The following is a 23,041-nucleotide window of genomic DNA, read 5'->3' as shown; positions in this document are numbered from 1 at the left end:
AGCTAAAAATTTAGCATTTTATTGGAAATTGGTGCAGAGAAATACATAGTGGGACAGATATGCGTACAAATTCAGTAGCGGGACAGTTATGTGTAGAAATTCAACAGTGAGACAAATTGACTTGGTATGCTTTTCATAGAGTCTTCGAACAAAGTATGTTTTTTGAAACTGTGTTTTAATAATATAGGCTAAAATAGACCAAACTCAAAAATGACAAAAAGTAACATGAGACAATAATGCGCATAACGGTAGTATATTCCTATAAGAGATGTGTTGGGCACCGGCGATTGCCTTTATATAGTCTCTGTTTCCGATTTCCTTCGCTTGTTAAGTAACAAAGATTAATTCTCTTGTGTATTTTTCTCCAGTTTCTGTCACCTTTGTGTTGGATTGAGGATACTGGCTAGGCTATCCGTCAGACGAATACCGGCAAGAAATTAGCACCAACGCAATGACACGATTATCTTGCTACCACAACATACCCCTCGAATGAGCTTCAGAGAACCTTAAACCCAATTATTACAATGCCTTTCCGTCTAAGACATGTGACCATTAACCTCCGATTGCCATTTGTACCCTGGTATCATCCCGTACTTATTTTGGTAAAGTTATCCGGGGTAATATTGATCAGCGGGGCAACATTGATCGCAATGACCTTCCTCGAAAAAAGTTCAATTCAACATTTATCGATGCAATATTTTTAATGCATGAATGATGATTCCCTTCCTTCTATACTTTAGCTAATAAACATTAACGTTTTTACGAAACTTGAGTTGTGTTCGAGCGTGATTTATTCCACTTTTGGAAACAATGATTTTCATGATTATGGATGACACGCTCAAAGAAACATGTCTCACATAATTTCTGTAAACGATATGAGCAGAAAAAATGCAGTTATTACTTAAAATGACATCGCTGAAAACGATTCCGTCGTCAAAACTTTCATAAATATGTTCAGTGAAGAATAATTTACAAACAACTATGAAGAATGCAGAAATTCCTTAAGAAAATGCCTTCATAATATATAAATGAGCCTATTTCACAATTCGAGATGTTTTTAATTTTGAAATAACTCAAAAAGTTAATGACTTGTAAGAGTTTGGTCTTCAAGTGCGACTTCAGGGACCATGATTTTAGTAGGTAATGATATTTTCAATATTACCGAAAGTTGTTTTCAAGGGTGATCAATGTTACCCCATATCAGCTAGATAAAAACTTGTACTTGTTTTAAGAATAAACTAAATTTCAAATGAATATTCAAAAAATGATCAATGTTACCCCGGGTTACGGTACTGGAAATGTGATTAAATTGTAAATATCACAAAAAAAAATCGGCTCCTTAAAGCGTTAAACGCGATTGAGCCCTAAATCAATGAACTATTTGAAAAAAGTTACAGAATTCTCACAAAAGTTACAAAGAAAACTTAGGGCAGGATTTTCACCAAATGTTGGACAAGATTGTCATAGAACCCTTAGTAGAATTCTCAAAACATGTTGGGAAAGATTCCATAGTAAGATATCACAGAACCCTAGCCATCAACGAATCCGGATTATTTTCCTGTAAAAGGTTCTCACACAATCTTAGGATATTTCAAGCAGAATTCTGATCTTGACTACCTACTTCTCGAGATTCAATAATAGGACTTTGAAATAAGACTTGATGGGGTTATAACGGTATCCTTAGGACAACCTTCGCAGAATCGTGCGGATGATTATCGCAAAATCCAGGACTTTATTCTAAGAAGAACACTTGGCAAAAGTTCCAAATACTACTATATGAGGTTCTGACAAAATCCTATGCAAATTTAAGATACACTTCTAAGAATTTTTTAACAAAATCCTGATAGAACTTTGATAAGAATCCTGGGATAAATGAAGACGGTATTTTAAGCACGATTCTCACAAAATAGTTATTTTCAATCTCTACAAAAGCAACTTTTAGCACTTCAATATAGTTTAACCAAAAACTTTAAAACTGATGCACTAAAAATGGCCCGAAAAAAGCTGGACAGCCCTGGTGCGTGTTGGATTCAGTTACTCCCAATTAATTCGCCATGGCTTCGGATGCATAAATTATAAAAAAAACATGCTGATCCTAGAGCAAGGGTTAAGTAAGACCTAAGTAATTCAACAATCAATTAGTTTCTATTCAGTTACTTATTTTATTGATGCTTATCTTAAATATATGACCTTAAGAAATATTCTTAACCTTATGGTGTATTTATTCAAGAAAGAAATACAAACATATTGCGTTCTACCTGGGAGGAAAATCGAATACACTTTCATCCATTTTATTTTTTTCTCTGTTACGCCCCTGTCGTAATAATTGCCCTCAGAGCAAAGGAAATTGTCATCTCTTCTTAAATTTATTCGAGTTTCTTAATATCATCGCTCAGCACTAACTTATTCGGGTTTCATCGTCGTCCTTTGGTCGTTTAGCCTGGGATCAAGTTTCCATTAGTCATTTTGCATTTTTATTTCTTCTAGTTTTATTTAGGATTCATTGCTTTTCGGTGGGTTTTCGCCGGCCACGGGTTTGCCATCCGAGCCTTGGCTGCTATCGTTGGACGAGGAGGAACTGCTGGAGGATCCGGAGTCGCCGCCACCACCAAGGGCACCGTCCGGCGAGTGAAGTTGGCTGGCAGTGGGAGAATCTCCGGTTTCACGATCCATCAGGTAACTGGTGGCCCCTAGGTTGGACGCAGGACGGTAGGGACGTGAACCATAGGCAGTGCTAGAAGGGGCGAGAGAAGCAAAGATGCTCTGTTTTAATGGTTAGCATTTGGTGTGGTGATGGAGCGGGGGGAGGGGGTTAGAAGAAGCTAACAAGCTTTTAGTTAACGGTATGAACAAAATTTTTGCAAATAATGTGTAAGGTGATTGTTGCAGGGGCATCTTCTGCAACAAATGTGCCTTAAGCCTTGGATGGACTATCCTAAGCATCCATTATGGATTTCTAAAAAAATGTTTCGAGCTTTTTAAGAGAAATCCAATAAGATCCCATCAAGGAAAGGTTAAGAATCACGCAATCAACCCGTCAACTATCGTAGAGATTATTCACCTATGGATAATGCATGGAAACTACTAACACAATTTTTTCAACAAAAAGTATTAGAGTAAGGTGGGGCAAAAGTTCGACCTTAGTGGTATAATCAAAGTTTCCAGGAAAACAATAGCAGTTAAAACAAAACAAATACCATACAGCGAATCTTCAACATATTGGCTATAATTTTGCTGAACAAACTTGTGTCAAAATATTTACCCATTTTAAGTTATAACAGTTTCAAAATAGATTGTCTTATTCGAACTTTTGCCCCACCGGTGGGGCAAGAGTTCGTATCTAGTATGGGGCAAAAGTTCGCTGGCTAAAACACAAAATATCGATCCTTTTATGACAGACATACTTTACACCAGCCGTGAACATAAGTTTGACGAAAAATACACACTAAATTTTCATCAAAAAATTGCCCAAAACCGGGTTAATTGTAATATTCTCAAAAATAGCAGTTTTTCGCAAAACTAAGTGGAAATGTAAAATTTTGGTGGCAGTTTTCACATGATCAGACAAATTTAACTAAATTTGAAGATAATATGTGCATTTTAGGAAATTTGCAAATTTTTCCGTGATTTTATGCATGGGTCGAACTTTTGCCCCACTATGGGCCAAAAATTGTTTTCAAGAATTTATGCAAAAACTAATACACCTCAAAGCAACCTTATGATAGGCCTAGAAACGCTCTTACATAAAATATTGAAAAAGATTCTATCTTCAATTGGTTCCATGCAACGAAAGTTTGACCAAAAATTACAATATTCACGTCGAAAAACTACAAATAGCCATAACTTTTCCAAATCTCAATCGATTTTTATGATATTTGGATTGAAAGTCTCATACTTGAATAGCATTCGAACCGCCATGACATTTGTAAGATTTGTTTTGAATTGAGCTAGAAATCTTAAAAAGAAACTCTTACCCCACTCGAACTTTTGCCTCACTTACTCTACAGGTACTGCAAAAACCGGACTCATTTGATTAAGAAGCACCCCAGATAACCAGAAATCGCATGAAAGTTCTCGTTACAACTCGTTTATTCATACTTATTACATCAAACCCGCAAAACACCGTGGATAAACTCGTCAGATTGATGAGATTCCTCGCATAAAACACTTCTTTTCTGAGTTCATTTATACATTTTGTTTCGTCTCGTACACTCGTACAAAGTAAGTCGAATCAATAGCAGCTGTCAAATCAACATTTGTTATCATAAGTTAAGTCGCATAAGATCACAGGTTAGTTCGGAATAATATTTATACACTCGCATTGTATGTTATTATTCATCACATAATATATGCACGCATATCGCCTCCACTTTTGTACGTAGAAGGCCTTTTCGCGAGTGTTTATAAGTGAAATTTTTCACATATAAAGCCTCCAGGTGATTTCATTAAACGTACATTTTGGTTGTCTGGGACGATTAAAGTAAGTAAAAAAAATTCTGACTCTTGAGAACCTTTGAGACCTTTTGTATCATTTTAGCGAAATCCTACTAAAGTGCGCAATCCACTACGCTTACCAAAAATTTGAATTTCATTAATAATAATCAATAATTAATAATACTAATCATTAATAGTCTTCATGGTTGTCTCCAAGACCGTTTGTTGAGCTGAGCACACGTTTTTTTTTCGCAGCTCTCATAATCAGCAGAGAATTAATAGTGTTTAAATACCTGAAAAGTTCCCACCAATAATTTTGAATTGCTAAACTGTATTAGCAACACAGCCATATGAATTATGACGAACGCTAAAATGTCATACAACTATTCCAGCGACAACTTTGCACCGGAGAAAAGAATGGCAAAGCTAAAGAACGAACTACGTGCCGCTTCTTCTTTGTTCGCAATTATCATCCGAGCGAACTTAAGTTAAACACTAATTTATAACCTAGTTTTGGAAACCCAAAAACTTTCTCCTGTTCACTCGCTGGGTGCACTTTGTGGGCATGTAGTCACCGTCGTCGTCTGCAGTTGCCGTTCCATTTCCCATTTCAAGTTCCAGCACAATTTTTCCGAAACAATATAACTGCCGGTCCGTCCCGCCTCTCTTCCATTCGGAAAAGTTAGGCCTCGCAGAAGCTCCGGAGAACAAGTCCCAAATTTATTGCTAATAAAAAGCAGCTTCCGCAGAAAAGGAGCAGGGAAATTAATTAAACAAAGATTGGAAGCTCCACTCTTGCTGCTGCCAAAGGGAACCAACAACTACTCGAAGAGAGTCCAAACCCAAATCGGCTTTCTGGAGGAAACAGATGTTGTGCGAAACTGTAGATGAATAATAAAAAGATATGCGAATCGGAAGGGAAAGCGAAAGCGCCCAGTTTCTCTGAACGACCTCCATGCAGGCCCGGTAGCGGGCTTTTTTTTATCGCGTATATCTTGTAATTCCTCTGCCGTTTCGAACTCTAGCAATGCCACAAATTTTGGTTTGTGTCGATTATTAGAGTTATAGGTGTATCCATAAACCATTCAAAGAATAATCCATTAGAAGACCAGCTCGTCAGTCGAGTTATCTTTTTAAATGTGATGTATTGTGTTTTATAAGGGTATATACAAATATTGACCCATTCAATTACACATTGAACCTGTTATATATACAATAGATTTATCGCATACATTACTGAGAAAAAGAGATGAAACACATAATCTCATTAAATAGTGTAGAAAAAGGGAACAATTGAGGAAGCAATTAGATGTAATCAAATTATCCGTTGAGGTAACATCGTACGATAACCAGGTTTCGAGAAAATTGAATATGGAAATCAAACAACAATACTGACAGTCATTGGTTTAAATCTTGTATCGAAAAGACGCTGCTCAAATTACTAAAGCGACCAGACCCGACCAGGTGTCTGGTACCCGCCAGAGCAAAGAGCGGTATAAGGAATCAAGGGTTGCCGAAAAACAGATCCACACTTAGTACTATACCATTTAATTCCACTAGAGTTTGTATCCTTTGACAGATACGCGTATTTCGACCTCAACTGTAAGGCCGTCTTCAGTGTCGTGTACTAGACTCGACTGTCGAGTCTAGTACACGACACTGAAGACGGCCTTACAGTTGAGGTCGAAATACGCGTATCTGTCAAAGGATACAAACTCTAGTGGAATTAAATGGTATAGTACTAAATTCGGTTTTTTCATCTACTTATAGGTATTCTACTAAATAGCTCGATGATTTATTATCAGATCCACACTGTTAATGATGTAAGGAGAAAAACAGCGCCGTCTCCCGGCCATGTACAACGACCGCAAAGAAAACTTGCTGATGGATAAAACAATGGTGGCCGCCAGATGGAAATAGTGGAGTCCTTTATACAAAAAGGCATCAACTGAAATGCGCCAACACTCCTTCATTCGGCGTACACAATCATGACTGGAATTCTGTTCAATATATTGAGCTCGCATGAGAAGACCTTTGTCGGAGAATACAAAGCTGGTTTTTGAGAGCGCTGATCAACGACGGGTCAAATGTTTACCCTGCGTCAAATCTTACATAAACTCTAGGAGTACAACTTGCAGAACAATATCTGTTTACAGATTTTTAGGCAGCGTATGATTCATTGAAGAGAAACGAGCGTGTTATGGCAAATTAAATCTGAACATAGCTTTCTGGCGAAGCGGATTAGACTGATTCGTGCAACGCTGGAAGAGTCGAAATCATGTGTGCGACATAGCGCTCGAATCAGAAGAGCCAGTGTGCAGAGAAGCGGTATCATTATCACACGTTCTCATATGCTCTATGGCTTTACATACGATATCGACATCATTGGGATTGACGGTCGAGCAGTGAAAGAGGCGTTCCTGCTTTTCAATAGCAAGAAAGCGAGAATTAGACTCACAATCAACACCACAAAAACAAAGGACATGACCTATGTCAGTTAATAGGCTCTCGTTGAGTCCGGATGGGTTAATGCTAGGTAGTGAAAAGTTTAAAGTGGTGGAAGAATGGCTCCATCCCATTACCCCGAACGCCATTACCCCGAACGCCACTACCCCGAATGGGTCACTACCCCGAAAGCCATTGCCCCGAACGGGTCATTACCCCAAACGCCACTACCCCGAATGAGCCATTACCCCGAATAGTATGAGATACAGCGCAGTTTCTTGTTTTGCGGCCGAAAATGTGTCTCTAATGAAAACTGGTATTTAATGGCGCGTAATATTCGTCGGTAAAATGTTCATCATTTATTTTCCCTTCTTTTATATGTCAGCTATTTTTTCGAAATATCTTGTTGGCAACTACCTTCTTCTAATTATTTCTGAGAGAATGCCTGTTTATCAACTCAACGTTCGCAGTTCAAGGGTTCATTCACAAATTTCATGACGCCGAAAATTGTTATTTTTTACACCTACCCACCCCCTCGTACCATTTTTTGTATGGAAATTTCACATTTTATGTATGGCCTGTAACATTTTGAGGACAACCCACAACATTTGTTGCCCCCTTCAGCGTTACGAAATTTGTGGATGGGCTTTAAATAAAATAAGCCTTTTATTGACTGAGAGCTTTCTATGACAATTTATCATTCTTATACATGTGCCTCTATGCCCAGGGTTGCCAAGGAAATGCTCAACGCCCATAACCCTCAATATGGTCTTGCTGAACAGCTGCGGGCTCACCGGTATTTGTACTTCTTGGTGGTTTTCATATTTCAATTTTGTTTTTAAACAAATATTTTCCTTTCTCTTGAATATAGGTTGTGCCAAAGCATCACATTGTTACAGTGATCATTCACGTCATAGCTGCAAACATTTCACCAGAAATTTGCCCTTCTTTCTTAAATAGGCTGTTCTTTCAAGATTTCGTTGGATAAGCTAGTCACTAATATTTCCATATAGAACAGCTATTTTTTAAAGGAATATGTCCTGAGGGTATTCACTGAAGGGAATCCTGCTATTATTCTAATCAGAAATTTTCTCTGTCTTTTACCTACTTATATTAAAACAGACTGGTTGCTTATGGATTTGCTCACCACTGTTCTGCCTTATAATTTCTTCATTGGCTCGAAAAGAAATTGTGGTTATCTCATCGAAATTCAAATTTATGATACCACAAACCAACGAAAGTTTTTAGTGTAGCGGTAATCAGAGGCCGCCGTTTTTCTAACATGTACAAGTGTATTGACGTTTCCTTGCTATAGCGGAATGGTTGCCTATCAGGATGGTCTCCATAGAACAACACTTGCAGCGACTATCTCAGGGTGATCATCCATTACCATCGTTTACGAAACAAAATCTTTAAGAAGATCTTAATGCTAGTAGACCGACACTTACACAAATGCGTAAAGGATGTGGGTACCGACGTCCAATAATAGACTTGACTACATCCTAAGTTTGTACATATTATAGATATCCCTTTTATAATAAATTTACCCTTCTTTTCGAAATAGGCTGTTCTTCAGAGCATTACAATGTGGCTGTGAGAATCTCACCAAAATTAGAGGACAAATCCAAACAGAACTTAGCATGTAAAAATTATTTATTGAAAAACTAGCTGCTTTTTTAACTTCTAACATATGAAAAATACATCGTTGAGCCAAACTCGTAAAATACTTATAAAAAAATCGTACAATTATCTCCCCGTTCTCTAACTAGAATAAGTCTCAAAATGTTATGCATTCGGGGTAATGGCGTTCGGGGTAGTGACCCATTCGGGGTAGTGCCGTTCGGAGTAATGACCCATTCGGGGTAATGGCTTTCGGGGTAATGGCGTTCGGGGAAGTGGCGTTCGGGGTAGTGGCGTTCGGGGTAGTGTCATAGAATCGGAAGAATTTATACATCTTGGAACAGTAGTGTCGTGTGATAATAAAAAAAAAAGAAAAAGGGCGAGCTTTCGGGGACTTTGAACGTAAAGTGCTGTGATTGATACTCCACGGTTAATAAGAAATCGGCATCTGGCGGCGTCGCATGAATCACGAGTTGTACCAAGTGTATGAGGAAATGGATATTGTCAAGCGTATAAAACATGACAGGCTTCGTTGGGCTGATGGTCACGTTGCCCATATGCCGCAAAATGACAGGCAAAGTTAATGGTCAACACAGAGAACCCCAACGAGTCCGTTGATCTCGTATAAGGTATCCAATATCTTAATTTAAACAAAACGAATTATGAAGTCATAATTTTTCGATGGAATTGATATCTGAAGTGTGTTAGACAAAATAACTTCAAAGGCATTTATCCAAAATTTCAAACAAATCTACTCTCTAAATCGCCAAGATCATTTTCTTATGATTTTGTCTATTTATTGTACAGACTGCCTAAACTGACTAAATTAAACTTGGACAATTCAAAGTCCTGTATCATTTTTGGTGCTGAGTCATAAAGCCGAAGTACATTAATTCTGTATTCTCAAACTACAATTACATTTGAAGGATGAAAATGAAGCACTTGAAACTGATGATGTCCGGTCAATGGGCCGAATACGCTAGGCTGAAGTTCGTAAGTCCGAGGTGCGTTAAGCCGAGTGGGTGATTAGGCCGAATATGTTATTAAGCTGAGTGAGTTAAAACGAAGAAAGAATAGCCTTTAATAAATGAGGATAAAATTTCTGGTGTCTCATGAGTTTTGAATGTTTCGGCCTTATAACCTGTTTGACCTAATGACCCAGTCAGCACAACAAACTTCGACCTACGCTTCAGAAACATTGTATGATGAGTATATCATATACTGCTGTTATACGCATAATTATCCCATGTTACTTTTTATCATTTTTGAGTTTTTGTAGCCAAATAGTCTATTTTAACCTATACTATTAGAAAATAATTTCATAAAATTAACTTTGTTCGAAGACTCTATGAAAAGCACACCAAGTCAAATTGTCCCACTGTTCAATTTCAATTCTACGCATATTTGTCTCACTATATATTTCTCAGCACCAATTTCAAATAAAGTGCAAGATTTTTAGGTTATATTTGTCTATATATAATCTTTTTCATATCATCTTGTTACTTAGGCTTTAAATCCCAATTAGAACATGTTCTGTTTCACACCATAGTGTTCCAAGGCTATTGTATAGGGATATAAATGATTGAGATAGGCAAAATTTTGCCTAAATTCAACCGCTTACAACTTTCTGAAAAAAAAAAGAATCAAATTGTATGTATCCGGCAGCACTCGACGACACATTTGATAGTGTTTCAATAATTTGCATTGGCCACAGGACACCTTAGATGTCCCGGGTTTTCCGAGCTCATGTCTAAATCACAATTCATCTGTCGCTGTTTATTTTGTGCGGTTTAAAATTGTATGAACGTTAATGATTTTCCTTGCAAATTGGACCAATTGAAAATAAAATGCCAGCGGACGCATTAAGATGTGATCGTAATCTTCCTAAATATGGCCATTTCCATAATACTGGTTCTGGAAAATAATGGGGATGGTCAGGTTTCACATTTTTCAAACCCGAACCCGACCCGTACCCGACTTATTTTATTTATTGAAACCTGGACCCGACCCGAATCCGAGACTGTAATTGAAAAGCAAACCCGGACCCGACCCGAACCCGAAAAAATTTCGCTGTGCAAACCCGAACCCGACCCGAAACCCGAAAATATTTTCTAAGAAACACCCGAATAGAAACCGAGTTTGAAAAGATGATAAATTCATCGTTTCTGATTATTGGGAAGCTTTTAGGTTGTTACTCTGTTCACCATTCTCATTAAACCCGACCCAAGCCCGACTTATTTTAAGCCTGAACCCGGCACGTACCCGATAATTTTGTAGCCTTCAAACCCGATCCAAACCCAAAAAAAATTAAATTTTCAAGCCGAAAAAAATTAAATTAAATTAAATTTGAAAACCCGAGACCCGACCATCTCTAGAAAATATGGTGATTACTGTATAGTAGATTTCAGGTACTCTGGCGGAGGTGGCAGATTCGTAACACTCCTGAACGGGGGAGGGACGTTTCGCATAAAGACGTTTCGCATAAGGACGTTTCGCATAATTTTATGGGTGGGCGTTTCGCATAATGGACGTTTGGCATAAAGAGAATTATATGCCTTCTTTAAAATGCTACCTGTTCTTATATGAAACTGCTTTATGCGAAACGTCCATTATGCCAAACGTCCATATGCGAAACGTCCTTATGCGAAACGTCTTTATGCGAAATGGGTCACCCCCCTCCGGAACAATATCAATATGGATATCAACATTCAAGACTTTATAAGGTTAACCCTCTAATACCCAACCCCGCCTTTAGACGGGGTAAACTTTGGAATTTTGTGTATTTTTTCGTAGCTCGGAAATCAAAATTATTTTATTTTTGGCTTAAACCTTGACTCATAACACGCATATAAGAAAAGTTTTTTATGACTTTTGAAACTTTGTTTTTTTTCTTGAAAATTGTTTGAAACATTGTATTCTTATATAACCTATAAATGCCCGAGGTTAATTTAACGTGTAATATTAAAAAATCATACTTTTTATATTTTTCTACGATCGACCTATCTCAAAAGAAGAGCCTGGTGGTATCAAAATAATTTCAAACCTTTTTTCCGTTAGTTACACGGAAAATAAAATACGCTCCGAAAAAAAAAATAAAAATTTAATATTTTTAAAAGCATTGCAAAAATTTAAATTTTTATTATTGCCAAAAATCAACAACCAGAAAAGGCTTCAAGAAAAAATGAAAAAAAACTAGGGATGTTCAAAAATAAAAATTATAAAAATCAAAAACCAAAATTCAAAAATTCAAGAATAAAAATAAATAATTACCCAGAACGTGTTTAGAACGATTTTAGATAAAGAAAAATAATATTTAAAACGAAAATAAAAATTTGGGTATTAGAGGGTTAAGCATTTTCAGAATTACCATGGTAGTTCGCCTAAACCTCCTATTTCAATCTTGTCGCTCCCTTGCGATGCTCATCCACCTATTCATTTCCAACATTTGCAAAATCTTTTATACACTCCCTTTACCTTTGAGTCGCATGACCGCTATAAAACAGAAATAATATAAAACAATTACTGAAATTAATACGAATTAAAAATAATATAAACAATCAATATATTGCACTGCATCTTATACTATTCGGGGTAATGGCTCATTCGGGCTAATGGCTTTCGGTGTAGTGACTCATTTTGAGCTTTCGGGGTAATGGGATGGAGCCTGCCGAACCAGCCATTCGACCTAACGAGTTTCGACTCAATGATCCATTCGACCTAGCGTTCAGCCTATAGACCTGTCACCATAATTTTTAATGTCTCTAGTTTCATCCTTCAAATATGATTGAAGTTTGAGAAAATGCTTCAGAATAATTGTATCATGAATTAAAGTTTTTTGCACGTACTTATTCATTTTTGACTAAATTGTATAAATCTCTGCCATGAAATTTGCAACATAATCATGTAATCATTTAAAATACAAAATGGACAATTATCTAAAAAAAAAGGTAAATCAGATGCATTTATGTTATGAGCACAAACTGTATGTTTAATCTTGTTCCGGAAAATCCCTAAATCCTGTGAATCCCTAGATGTTCAAAAAAAAAACTTTTTTAATTTTGTTCAATAAGATAAGAAATTTCAACTATACAATCATAATTGAGTTCAAAACGTGTTTTAATATGTATAAAAAAAAAATTATAATGATTATTAAAATTATAATTATTTATAACTTGTGGTCCCAGTAACTCTCAGTAAGTATGGAATCCAGAGTAAACTTAAAGGTAACGCTATTTGAGAAGGTAGGTTTTATTAGAAAACAAAAACGACTTAAAGAATTTAAATAAACTTCACTATTTTAACACGCATAGTAAAATGGATTACATACATATATTGGCGTAATCGTCCATTTATATTCATCCCTTAATATGTTTTCAAGTTTTTAACGCAATTTACAATAAAAATCAATGCCACAATAGGTTGAAATTTAAAACTGAAAATGCAACTAAAAATGGCTCTTTTTCAGTGGTAGTAAAAATGAAATCCTGACGCATAGAATGCACCACGGAAAATGAGATAAGCAAAAAAGTTATTTATTCACATTACGTTTGATTTCTAATCACTCCTTTTTTGATCGAGTTTATAAATTGCAAAAAATTTACGTTTATAATTATTTTTAATACGTTTTGACAGTAACCGACTACCTTTCTTCCGTGCGCATCCGTTGGAATTTTGGGAACCGAGGGTAGCGCGATCAGTGAGTGGAATACAAACATCAGTTTTGTCGCTCGGTGACCAGTAAGAGAAACTGAATGTTCGAAAGGCTGTACTGGCGTGGCGCCAGTGCACTGTGTTTTATTTTCTCGATTTCATGCGCTTTTTGAATAGCGCCCAAACCGTTGATTTGAGCGATATAGTTTGTTCGGAGAAGTTTCTTGGTATATTAAAGCGCAACTTTTGACGAAAAAAGTTTTGTGATCAATCCACCTAGCAGTGAGATAGAAAAACTATTTTTTCAAAACATTTAGATAGACATATGGTGTATTCAGCAAAGTTGTAGAATTGGCAATTTGAAACAACTTTGTCGAAGACACGATTTTCCTATCTCTTATACTTTTTGAGATATATGCCGTTGTATGTGAATGGCCCCTAAAAATCATATATTTTATCATAACTTTTTTCCAAGATTTTTAACATTTTTTGTGTTTTCTACAAAGTTGTTTGTCATGATAAAACCCGTGTTTTCGCTGAACATATCATCACCCTATCTTCTGAAATAACAAAGTTATTCGTGAATTACTCTTTTTTCAAGGGGTAGTTTAGGCCTCTATAACTGGCTTCGGCGCAAAATGGCGCAGACAACTCTTACAAATCATGAAAGTACCATATCTCCCCTTTCGGAAGTTGACAAAAACTTTTGTCTATAAGCGTCTTTGCATGGGTTTTTACTATCAAACAAATATGCCTTATAAAAATGAACTCGACTGATATTTCTTTTTCCTTACGAGATAGAGAGGTGCGATGTTAAGCAAAAACACGCGTTTTAAGATGTTTAACAATTTTGTAGAAGACATGAAAAATGTTAAAAATCTTGTAAAAGAGTTACGAATTTTTTAACATGAAGTACACAAATTTGTATGAAAAAACTCGTTTAAAATCATTTTTATTCATAACTTTTTACTTAAATTTTTAACATTTTTCATGTCTTCTTCAAAGTTGTTAAATATCTTAAAACGCGTGTTATTGCTGAACATCGCACCTCTCTATCTGTTAAGGAAAAATAATTATCAGTCGAGTTCGTTTTAATAAGGCATATTTGTTTGATAGTAAAAACCCATGCAAAGACGCTTATAGACAAAAGTTTTTATCAACTTCCGAAAGGGGAGATATGGTACTTTCATGATTTGTAAGAGTTGTCCGCGCCAATTTGCGCCGAAGCCAGTTATAGAGGCCTAAACTACCCCTTGAAAAAAGAGTAATTCACGAATAACTTTGTTATGATATGTTCAGCAAAAACACGGATTTTTTCATGACAAACAACTTTGTAGAAAACACAAAACATGTTAAATACCTTGGAAAAAAGTTATGATAAAATATATGATTTTTAGGGGCCATTCACATACAACGGCATATATCTCAAAGAGTATAAGAGATAGAAAAATCGTGTCTTCGACAAAGTTGTTTCAAATTGCCAATTCTACAACTTTGCCGAAGACTCCATATGTCTATCTAAATGTTTTGAAAAATTAGTTTTTCTATCTCACTGCTAGGTGGATTGATCACAAAACTTTTTTCGTCAAAAGTTGCGCTTTAATAAACCAAGAAACTTCTCCGAACAAACTATATTGCTAAAATCAACGGTTTGGGCGCTATTCAAAAAGCGCATGAAATCGAGAAAATAAAACACAGTGCAGTGGCATTCATTACCCTCTTGATGCAGCTGTCGGAAGCTAACCAGAATTGCCAAACTTAACTGAGAATGGAGGCCTAATTGGCTCATTTTAATTAGTTGACAATCTGGAGAATATAGTCTGAAGGTCAACAAATTTTGCTTTCTTAACATCTTATTTTTTTAAATAGTTGGTGCAATTTTTCACAAGCCCTCAAAGAACTCTTCTATTTCAAGAATCTCTATTACTATTGATCATTGGTCATATGGTTTTGAAGATATTCAGGTGTGCCTTCCCGACCAACCAGTTTCATAATTCTTTATAGATCTTTGACCAACGAAAGCGATCGCTAACGGTTCAAAACGAATCTATATCGATCGCTATCGAAAATCACTGACTGGTTGACCGGGTTGGGGGACTGAGCTTAATGAAATGCCTAGTATGATAAATATGCTTTCACCAACAGCTAAATTCTTCGATGGTATTTTATAGTTATTTTTTTCTCTGTGATTTTTAAAATAAAAAACAATGGTTCTTCAGGGCTCTGAAAAATAGTTGCAAAACCTGGCTGAATACTAAGCTAACATTTTTAATACTTCTATTGCTGTTATGTTAACCTCTCGTTGACCACCGCCAAAAGTACTTTGTAGATGCTGAGTACGAAAAGCGAGGTTTTGTACACAATGCAACAGCGCTACTACTGAAGTGTTCAAAAGTCTCTAATATATCTGAATATTTGACAAACTTTTTACACAAAGCACTCAGTTTGTTATTCAGCAAAGGCAGTAAACATTAAACATTACAGAGTTCTAAGAATTGAAAAAAAAACACGACTTTGAAGATGTTATTGTAAAACCACTGAAACTCACAGTGCTAATATGAACCAAACAAATTACTGCTCCGTATTTGTAGGATGTCTAGTTTTTTTTTTTGTATTTACGACAGAAGGGTGCATTCTTGTCGGCGTCGGGTTTGAATTGGGATGTGTAGTGATGAATTCCAGTAGATAACTTGGTAATCCTTAATTTTTCGGTTCTGGTGGGGGAGGGTTTGGACCCCCAACCACTCCCCCGTCCCTGGTTGTGCCACTGCTGGAATAATATCAGAATTAATACCTAAAGAAATCTCCAACTGAAGCCTTGAAAGAATCTTTGGAATAATTCATTGGGATATCCTTAGATAACTTCAAAATTTTGAAGGAGTTCTCAACCAAAAATGTAGGAAATTTATAATTGTTCGTAATAGACACACTGGAAGAATCAATGGTACAATCCCTTGAAAAAATAATTAAAAAACAAAATGAATATTCCTCTTTAGTGAAATTACTTTTCAAATTCTTGAAACAGTAATACATGAAAATCTTGCTAATGCTACGAAAACTCATGAATGAAATGGAAACATCTTTTAAGCAACGTTGGAGCAATTTGAAGAGGTATTCTTAGAATAATTCTCGCTTATTTTTTTTTTAAATTTCATAAAAGAAGTATTGGATTTATTTCTGAACATCTAATGACTTGATTGACAAAATGCAAGAATCTTGGAGCAATCTCTAGCGTTATTATTAAAAAAACCTTTTTAATAAAATTTCCTTATAAATACCATAATCTCGTTTAATTTTTGTTCCAGATTGTCAGTTTTTTGGGTCTTGTTTGTTCCTTTTTAAATAATTTTGTCTCTAAAGTTCCTATGCCTTAAAACACTCAGTCGCTACCAGCCCTACAGTGAGAGAACGGGTGTGGAGGGTGGTGTTCGCTCCATAGAGGAGGAAACAATTAAAAGTTTTTCCTCCAACAACCAGTCGGGTTTCCACCACGGGAGCATTGTGGGAAATGAAAAAGTGCCACGGATTAACTCGATGGGTGAGGAGCATTTCGATTGGAACGGATTGATTGAACGAGAGAGAGAGGCTAGTTTGCTGGACGAGAAAAAGGGAGTTCGTTCCTCCGAGTTGGAAACAAATGCGAATAATCAATCTGGATGTTCTGCAGTGGTACTGCGAGAAAGCAGTTGGAAGAGCAATTTGTTCGGATCAGGATTGATTAAGTTATTGTGGCGATTATTTTACCAGTTTTTAAAGCAATTTGTTCGGGGTGTATAGAGCTGTGGCTTCTAGTTCTCGTTTAAAATCAAGCTAGCTGAAAAATATGTACAGAAGTTAACTATTGGTTGACATCGTGCAATGTGAGCGTCCATCAAGCAAATAAAAAAAATACTTTTTTTGGGGGAGTCTCTACTTTGTAATATTTATTACATACATAGAATTTTCTACAAATTTGTATCATTACACTTTGTTGAACCCCATCCAGCGTGACGTGCTTATTTAACCACTTAGAGGCCTTATTTTGTCTAGTGGTTAGAATCCGTGGCTATAGAGCAAAGCCATGCTAAATATGACTGGTTTCGATTCCCGGTCGGTCCAGGATCTTTTCGTTATGGTAATTTCCTGGACTTCCCTGGGCATAGAGTATCATCGTACCTGCCACACGAATGCCATATACGAATGCAAAAATGGCAACTTTGGCAAAAAAAAGCTCTCAGTTAATAACTTTGGAAGTGCTCACACATGTAGTCTTTAGATTTTTTAGTTAAATATGCATTCCGAAATACTGTTGTCATTGTTCATATTCCTATTATTGACCCCACCTGTAATGGACAAGGTCCATGGACCGTGCGTCTGGTGGCCCAGTTTTATAGTTTCTAAGGCAAAGAGGCTGCTTTCCCGAAACCATATCAAAATGGCTCAAGCCGACCGACCTAAATAACTTGCATGGCACCTTCGCTAAGCTAATTTTCGTTCCATCACACAACCAAGCCAGCCAGCCAATGCAATGCCATTCCACGGTACTCCTCAGGAATTTTGGCATTCGAAGTTGAGTTGGCTTTCGCATCCAACCATCCAGCCAAACCATCCCATCTGCTTCCGAGGAACGCAAGATGGGTGAAAGCTTCCTAAATAATGGCATTTCTCACTGCAACTGCTGCTGCTGTTGGTATAGGTACTGACTTTCGGTGTTGACTTCCTTTCGAACTGGAGTCAGAGCAGCATGGAATTTAGAGCCAACACCGGATTTGAAACTAAGCAAATGCATACCACTTTTTCTAACTTCTCGGAACTCAGCTGCAACAAATAAAGGCACAATTTCAGTTCACTTCCAGTTGCGCTACAACGAAACACGTGTTCCTTTTGGATATGGCAATGCACTGGCATTGGACACATTGAAAGAACGAATCGGACAATGAAGAAGATAGATAATGGGCTTCCACCGGAATGGTCCAATTCTGGAACTGCTGACCAACGTGGTCCTTCGGTGGTGTGGTTGCTGCCCACATGGTCTCCATGCAAAACGAGTCCGCAGAGAGCCATTAGGGGATTGTGTGTACCTTCCTATTGTAGTAGCATCAGCAGCACTCTGTCGACAAACAACAACGACATCAGCATTACCTACTCTGTCACAACCTACAACAGTTGCAAGTGGACACAGTTGAAAAAAAAATCGAAACCAAACAAATAGATCAACCTGTATCGTGCCGGCAGGACCAAGAAGAGCGTCGTCATCGCACGGAAAACAGTAAAATTGGATTCATCCAGAAGAACCGGTACCGAGGATATGTGTGGATGTGTGACTATGTGGTCGACGGAACTCGGTATGGTTTATCGTTATGCAGCTTCGGTTCGGACTCAGCCACCGCCGGCTGGAAGAATTCGGGAGGAAAGAAATTGCATTCTATCACTTGAGATAAAATGTAAATTTGTTTTGTTACACCACCCTGAATCCTGCTGCGGGTGCTTTCTTTCGGAGAAAGAACGGATATGCATTACAAGTGTCTAGGGATATACTTCCAATTTATGGACGGCCTGAATTGAGCGCTGAATTGGGGCTATAAATTGTATGTACGGTTAAGAGTAATAACCATTTCGTGGCTTATGTATCCAGCACTTGATGAATAAGACTCATCGGAAAATTACATATCTCCGATCAAAATTATTGACATAACATAAGAATATTTGTATATATTTATATTCAATTGATATAAGAAGCTTTGTTGAGGGTTACTCCAGAGATTAGTTGAAATAGTTCTTCAGGGATTCTGGAACGAAATTATTCCGGATTGCATCAATGAAATCTTTCAAGCTTCAAAAATGCTTCAATTTCTAAATTCTGGTATAATACCTTTCTTCCAAATCAATGACGACTTTCAAAATTATGCTAGGAAAATGCCATAAATTCAAACAAGATTACCTAGTAAAAAATTATCATGCTTTAAAAAAAATACACGTACACCGTCTTCAGTCATGTAGCTCCACAGACTGTTAACTAAACAAGCATACTCCAGTGGCACAGCCGAGAAACAATCCTAACGAAAAGATTCAATGGATGCAGCGGGAATCGAACCCACACCTCATGACACGGTGCGATGAACTGCCTGACGACACTAACCACACGACCACAAGAATCCCTTCATATATTCATAAACTATATCCATTCAAAGGATTTTTCCAAGAAATGCTTAAATAAATTATCGATTTTTTTCCAGAAAACTTGTCATGTGATTTCGACCGTTTTTTTTAACTAGATAGGGGAACTTACGTATTGTTGGCAGCCTAAGCAGCTGGACTTTGAAGAAGGCAATTATACAGAACAATGAAGCACAACAATTAACAGGAGACACCTGAACTACACTTGAGCACTCTTCATGAATTAATTATTATGCACAAAACACTATTTTGTTCTCTAAATCATCTATTTTTCCTCACCAAAGTCACGAGGCACTTGTTCTTTTATCGGCAATGCAATTACTATTGTCGGCAGCTAAACTTGGTAACTTTTCGTATTTGTTGACAATGCCTGAATTTAAACGTCACTCATTATGTTCTACTCTTTGAAAGGGCCAATGCAGAAAAATACAGACTACACTGAGAACAGCATTGCAGTTATAAATAGAATAGCTGGGAGTCAAATTGAATACACAACGCCACTTAATTTGTGCAGACTAAGACGCCGTCAACAAATTACGCAACGCTCTAGGGGGAGGGGGAGTAGGCTCAAACGTTGCGGCTCAACCACAAAATTTATTTTTTTTTCATACAAAGACCGTTTCGGAGGGGGGAATGGACGAACACGATTCTCTTAATTCGTTCTTATTGCGTATCAATTCTACACGCGGCGATCTGGACTTTAGAAATTCATGTATTTTGCCTTAAGAAAGATGAAACGATTATTGCAATACAAAAGTTTTATGTATCGTTTTAGCATCATTTAGTATAGAAAATTAACTAAATTCCATATATAGCAATCCAAGGTGGCGGCTTCAGGAGTGTAAGAATTGTTAGAAACCCATGCAATATGAGTATTTTCGGAACGGGCACGACGAGGGGATGACGAAAATCGATATCCGACGTCATTTTGAAATCCAAGATGGCGGCCTCCGGATTAGTAATATCATTAAAAACTCATGCAATATGGGCATTTTCGGAAAAGGCACGACGAGGGGATGACGAAAATCGATATCCGACGCCATTTCGAAATCCAAGATGGCGCCTTGCGGTCATGGAAAATTGTTGAAAACCCATATGAATACAATATGAATGGTTTGACAGTTTTGGATGTAAGTAGGAATATGGGGTTTGAAAAAAAGGGTTATTCTTGTGTATGCTGGTCAAAAAATATATTTTCTTCTCAAGAGCCCTAATGTTCATCCCCTCGTCGCGCCCGTTCTGAAAATACCCATATTGCATGGATTTACAACGATTTTCGTCAACCGGAGGCCGCCATCTTGGATTTCAAAATGGCGTCGGGCATCGATTTCCGTCATTCCCTCGTCGTGCCCGTTCCGAAAATATCCATGAGAACATACCTTGGGTTATTTCTATTAGCTCTTTCCCATTATGCGCAAGATTTTGGTTTCGGTTTTTGTATCAATGATAGGATAGATAGGAATAGCTTTAGAATTTTGCAGATAGTATATTTTTTCCCAAAGATAGATGATAAAGATATGCTTGATCCATCAGTGATGAAAAAATGCTGATAGTATCTCCATCCGTCTATCAATTGATGGAGATAGTAAAGTCTATCTTCTATCCATCATTTTTCAAGAAGTGATAGTATCCCTATCACTATAGATAAAAGATAGACGTGATAATGGTAAATGAGAGGGATAAATTTGAAGCCTGTCCAGGTTGCCGTGAAATATATTTGAGCGGTTCAATTTGAATTCGAATGTCGGTTTACTTTTGTATTTTTTGATTTGGATGAAATTTTGCACATGCTTTCTTTATGCCCAAAAATGCCTTTTTGCATCATCGGCTCGCCATTTTGACTCTAGCCTTACTTTTGAGAAGGGCCTAAGAAAAAAAAATCCTTAATAATTTTCAAAAAATTATAACTTAGAAACGGTTTGTCCGATCAGTTTGGTGCCTTCCGCAAAGTTTTAGGTTATTGTTGGGACTATCTGGAAAAAAATATACACTGTAAAAGAAATGTTGTAATTTTTTATGTATCGAAAATAAAGCTTAAAAATCAATTATCTCAAAAATCGTATTTTTGATTTTTTTTTTTTTTATATGTTAAAGAAGACAAAAAATGAAGTCTTTTGCACAGTGGGTCAAGATGGAGAAATCATGGACAAAAAAGTTATGATTTTTTGAAAATAGGTGAATTTTTGAAGATGGTCTTAATAAATTTTTTAAATATTTTTCAACTCGATTTTATGAAAGTACGCAAAATTTACAACAAAAAAGGTATACGAAAAATCAGGCTAACTTTTACCGTTTTAAAGATACAGCGATTTTAAAACAAAATTATGATATAATTTTCAATTTTCGGTCATTATAATATAACATAGAAACGGTTTGTCCGTTTAGTTTGGAGTCTTCCGCAAAGTTTTAGGTTATTGTTGGGACTATCTGGAAAAAAATATACACTGTAATAAAAATGTTGTAATTTTTTATATATCGAATATAAAGCTTAAAAATCAATATTCTCAAAAATGGTATTTTTGATTTTTTTTTATTTTTCATATGTAAAAGTAGACAAAAAATGAAGTCTTTGCACATTGGGTCAAGATGGAGAAATCATGGACAAAAAAGTTATGATTTAAATAAAAAGGTGAATTTGTTGAAAATGGTCATAATAAACTTTTCAAATGTTTCGGTAGCAATTAGCAAAATTTTCTCATATACCTTTTTTGTTGAAAATTTTGCGTACTTTCATAAAATCGGGTCGAAAAGCATTCAAAAAGTTTATTTAGACCATATTGAAAAATCAACCTTTTTAAAAAAAAATCATAACTTTTTTGTCCATGATTTCTCCATCTTGACCCACTGTACAAAAGACTTCATTTTTTGTCTACTTTAACATATAAAAAAATAAAAAAATAAATCAGAAATACGATTTTTGAGAAAATTGATATATAAGCTTTATATTTATTTATCAAATTACAACATTTTTTTTACAGTGTATATTTTTTTCCAGATAGTCCCAACAATAACCTAAAACTTTGCGGAAGGCACCAAACTGATCGGACAAACCGTTTCTGAGTTATAATATTTTGAAAATTATTAAGGATTTTTTTCTTAGGCCCTTCTCAAAAGTAAGGCTAGAGTCAAAATGCCGAGCCAATGATGCAAAAAGGCATTTTTGGGCATAAAGAAAGCATGTGCAAAATTTCATCCAAATCAAAAAATATAAAAATGAAATTTGGGAAAAAAGTCGTCATTTTCTGTGGAACCGCTCATTTTTGTTTTCAAATTTGGTGTTATAACGTAAATTTATGAATTTCAATCCGTTTTCTTGTGGCAAATTTTCATAAGGGTTTCCTATGTTTATCGATAGTTCAATTTCCTGAGTGTAGTTTGTTTGGCCCAATGTCACCCCTCGAAAGGGTGAATTTGGGCCAATTTTACGTCTCCAATTTAAAGGAAAATAATCAAATTTCAATTATTTGTACAGAATTTGCAATATATTATCATATTTAGTCAAATTGCGAAATTTGTTCAAAAATAAATGAGGACTTACGCATGTTTGGCCAAATCTCACCCCAACCACGATACTTGCACATTTGTTTTCATATTTCTTTAAATTCGAAAGGTAAATAATTTCACCGTGAATTGAACTATTCGCTGACACGCTGAACGGCTCGATATGGTTGTGGTCTGTGAAGGTTGCTGCTCTTGAACGCTCTATCATCAAGTTATTGCCGAGAGAATGAATGGT

The 23,041-nt window shown here is 36.3% G+C and overlaps 1 protein-coding gene across 9 annotated transcripts in view; it reads right to left on the bottom strand.

Moving 5' to 3' along the window:
* Positions 1-2,138: 2,138 nt before the first annotated feature.
* Positions 2,139-23,041, bottom strand: part of LOC5577554 (trithorax group protein osa) — a 194,547-nt gene continuing 173,644 nt past the window's right edge. For 8 of the 9 annotated variants that reach the window (XM_021840980.1, XM_021840984.1, XM_021840986.1 and 5 more), the window contains one exon: positions 2,139-2,734. In XM_021840980.1, the coding sequence (XP_021696672.1) occupies positions 2,494-2,734 (241 nt within the window). In that variant the 3' untranslated portion in view covers positions 2,139-2,493. Of the gene's footprint in view, positions 2,764-23,041 lie in introns of all 9 variants that reach the window. The other variant, XM_021840987.1, reaches the window with a different exon arrangement.

The sequence above is a fragment of the Aedes aegypti genome, chromosome 2, assembly GCF_002204515.2.
Source record: "Aedes aegypti strain LVP_AGWG chromosome 2, AaegL5.0 Primary Assembly, whole genome shotgun sequence".
Classification (NCBI taxonomy): Eukaryota; Metazoa; Arthropoda; class Insecta; order Diptera; family Culicidae; genus Aedes; species Aedes aegypti.
The sequence above is the reverse complement of the archived record's forward strand: the minus strand, read 5'-3'. Positions and strand labels throughout refer to the sequence as shown.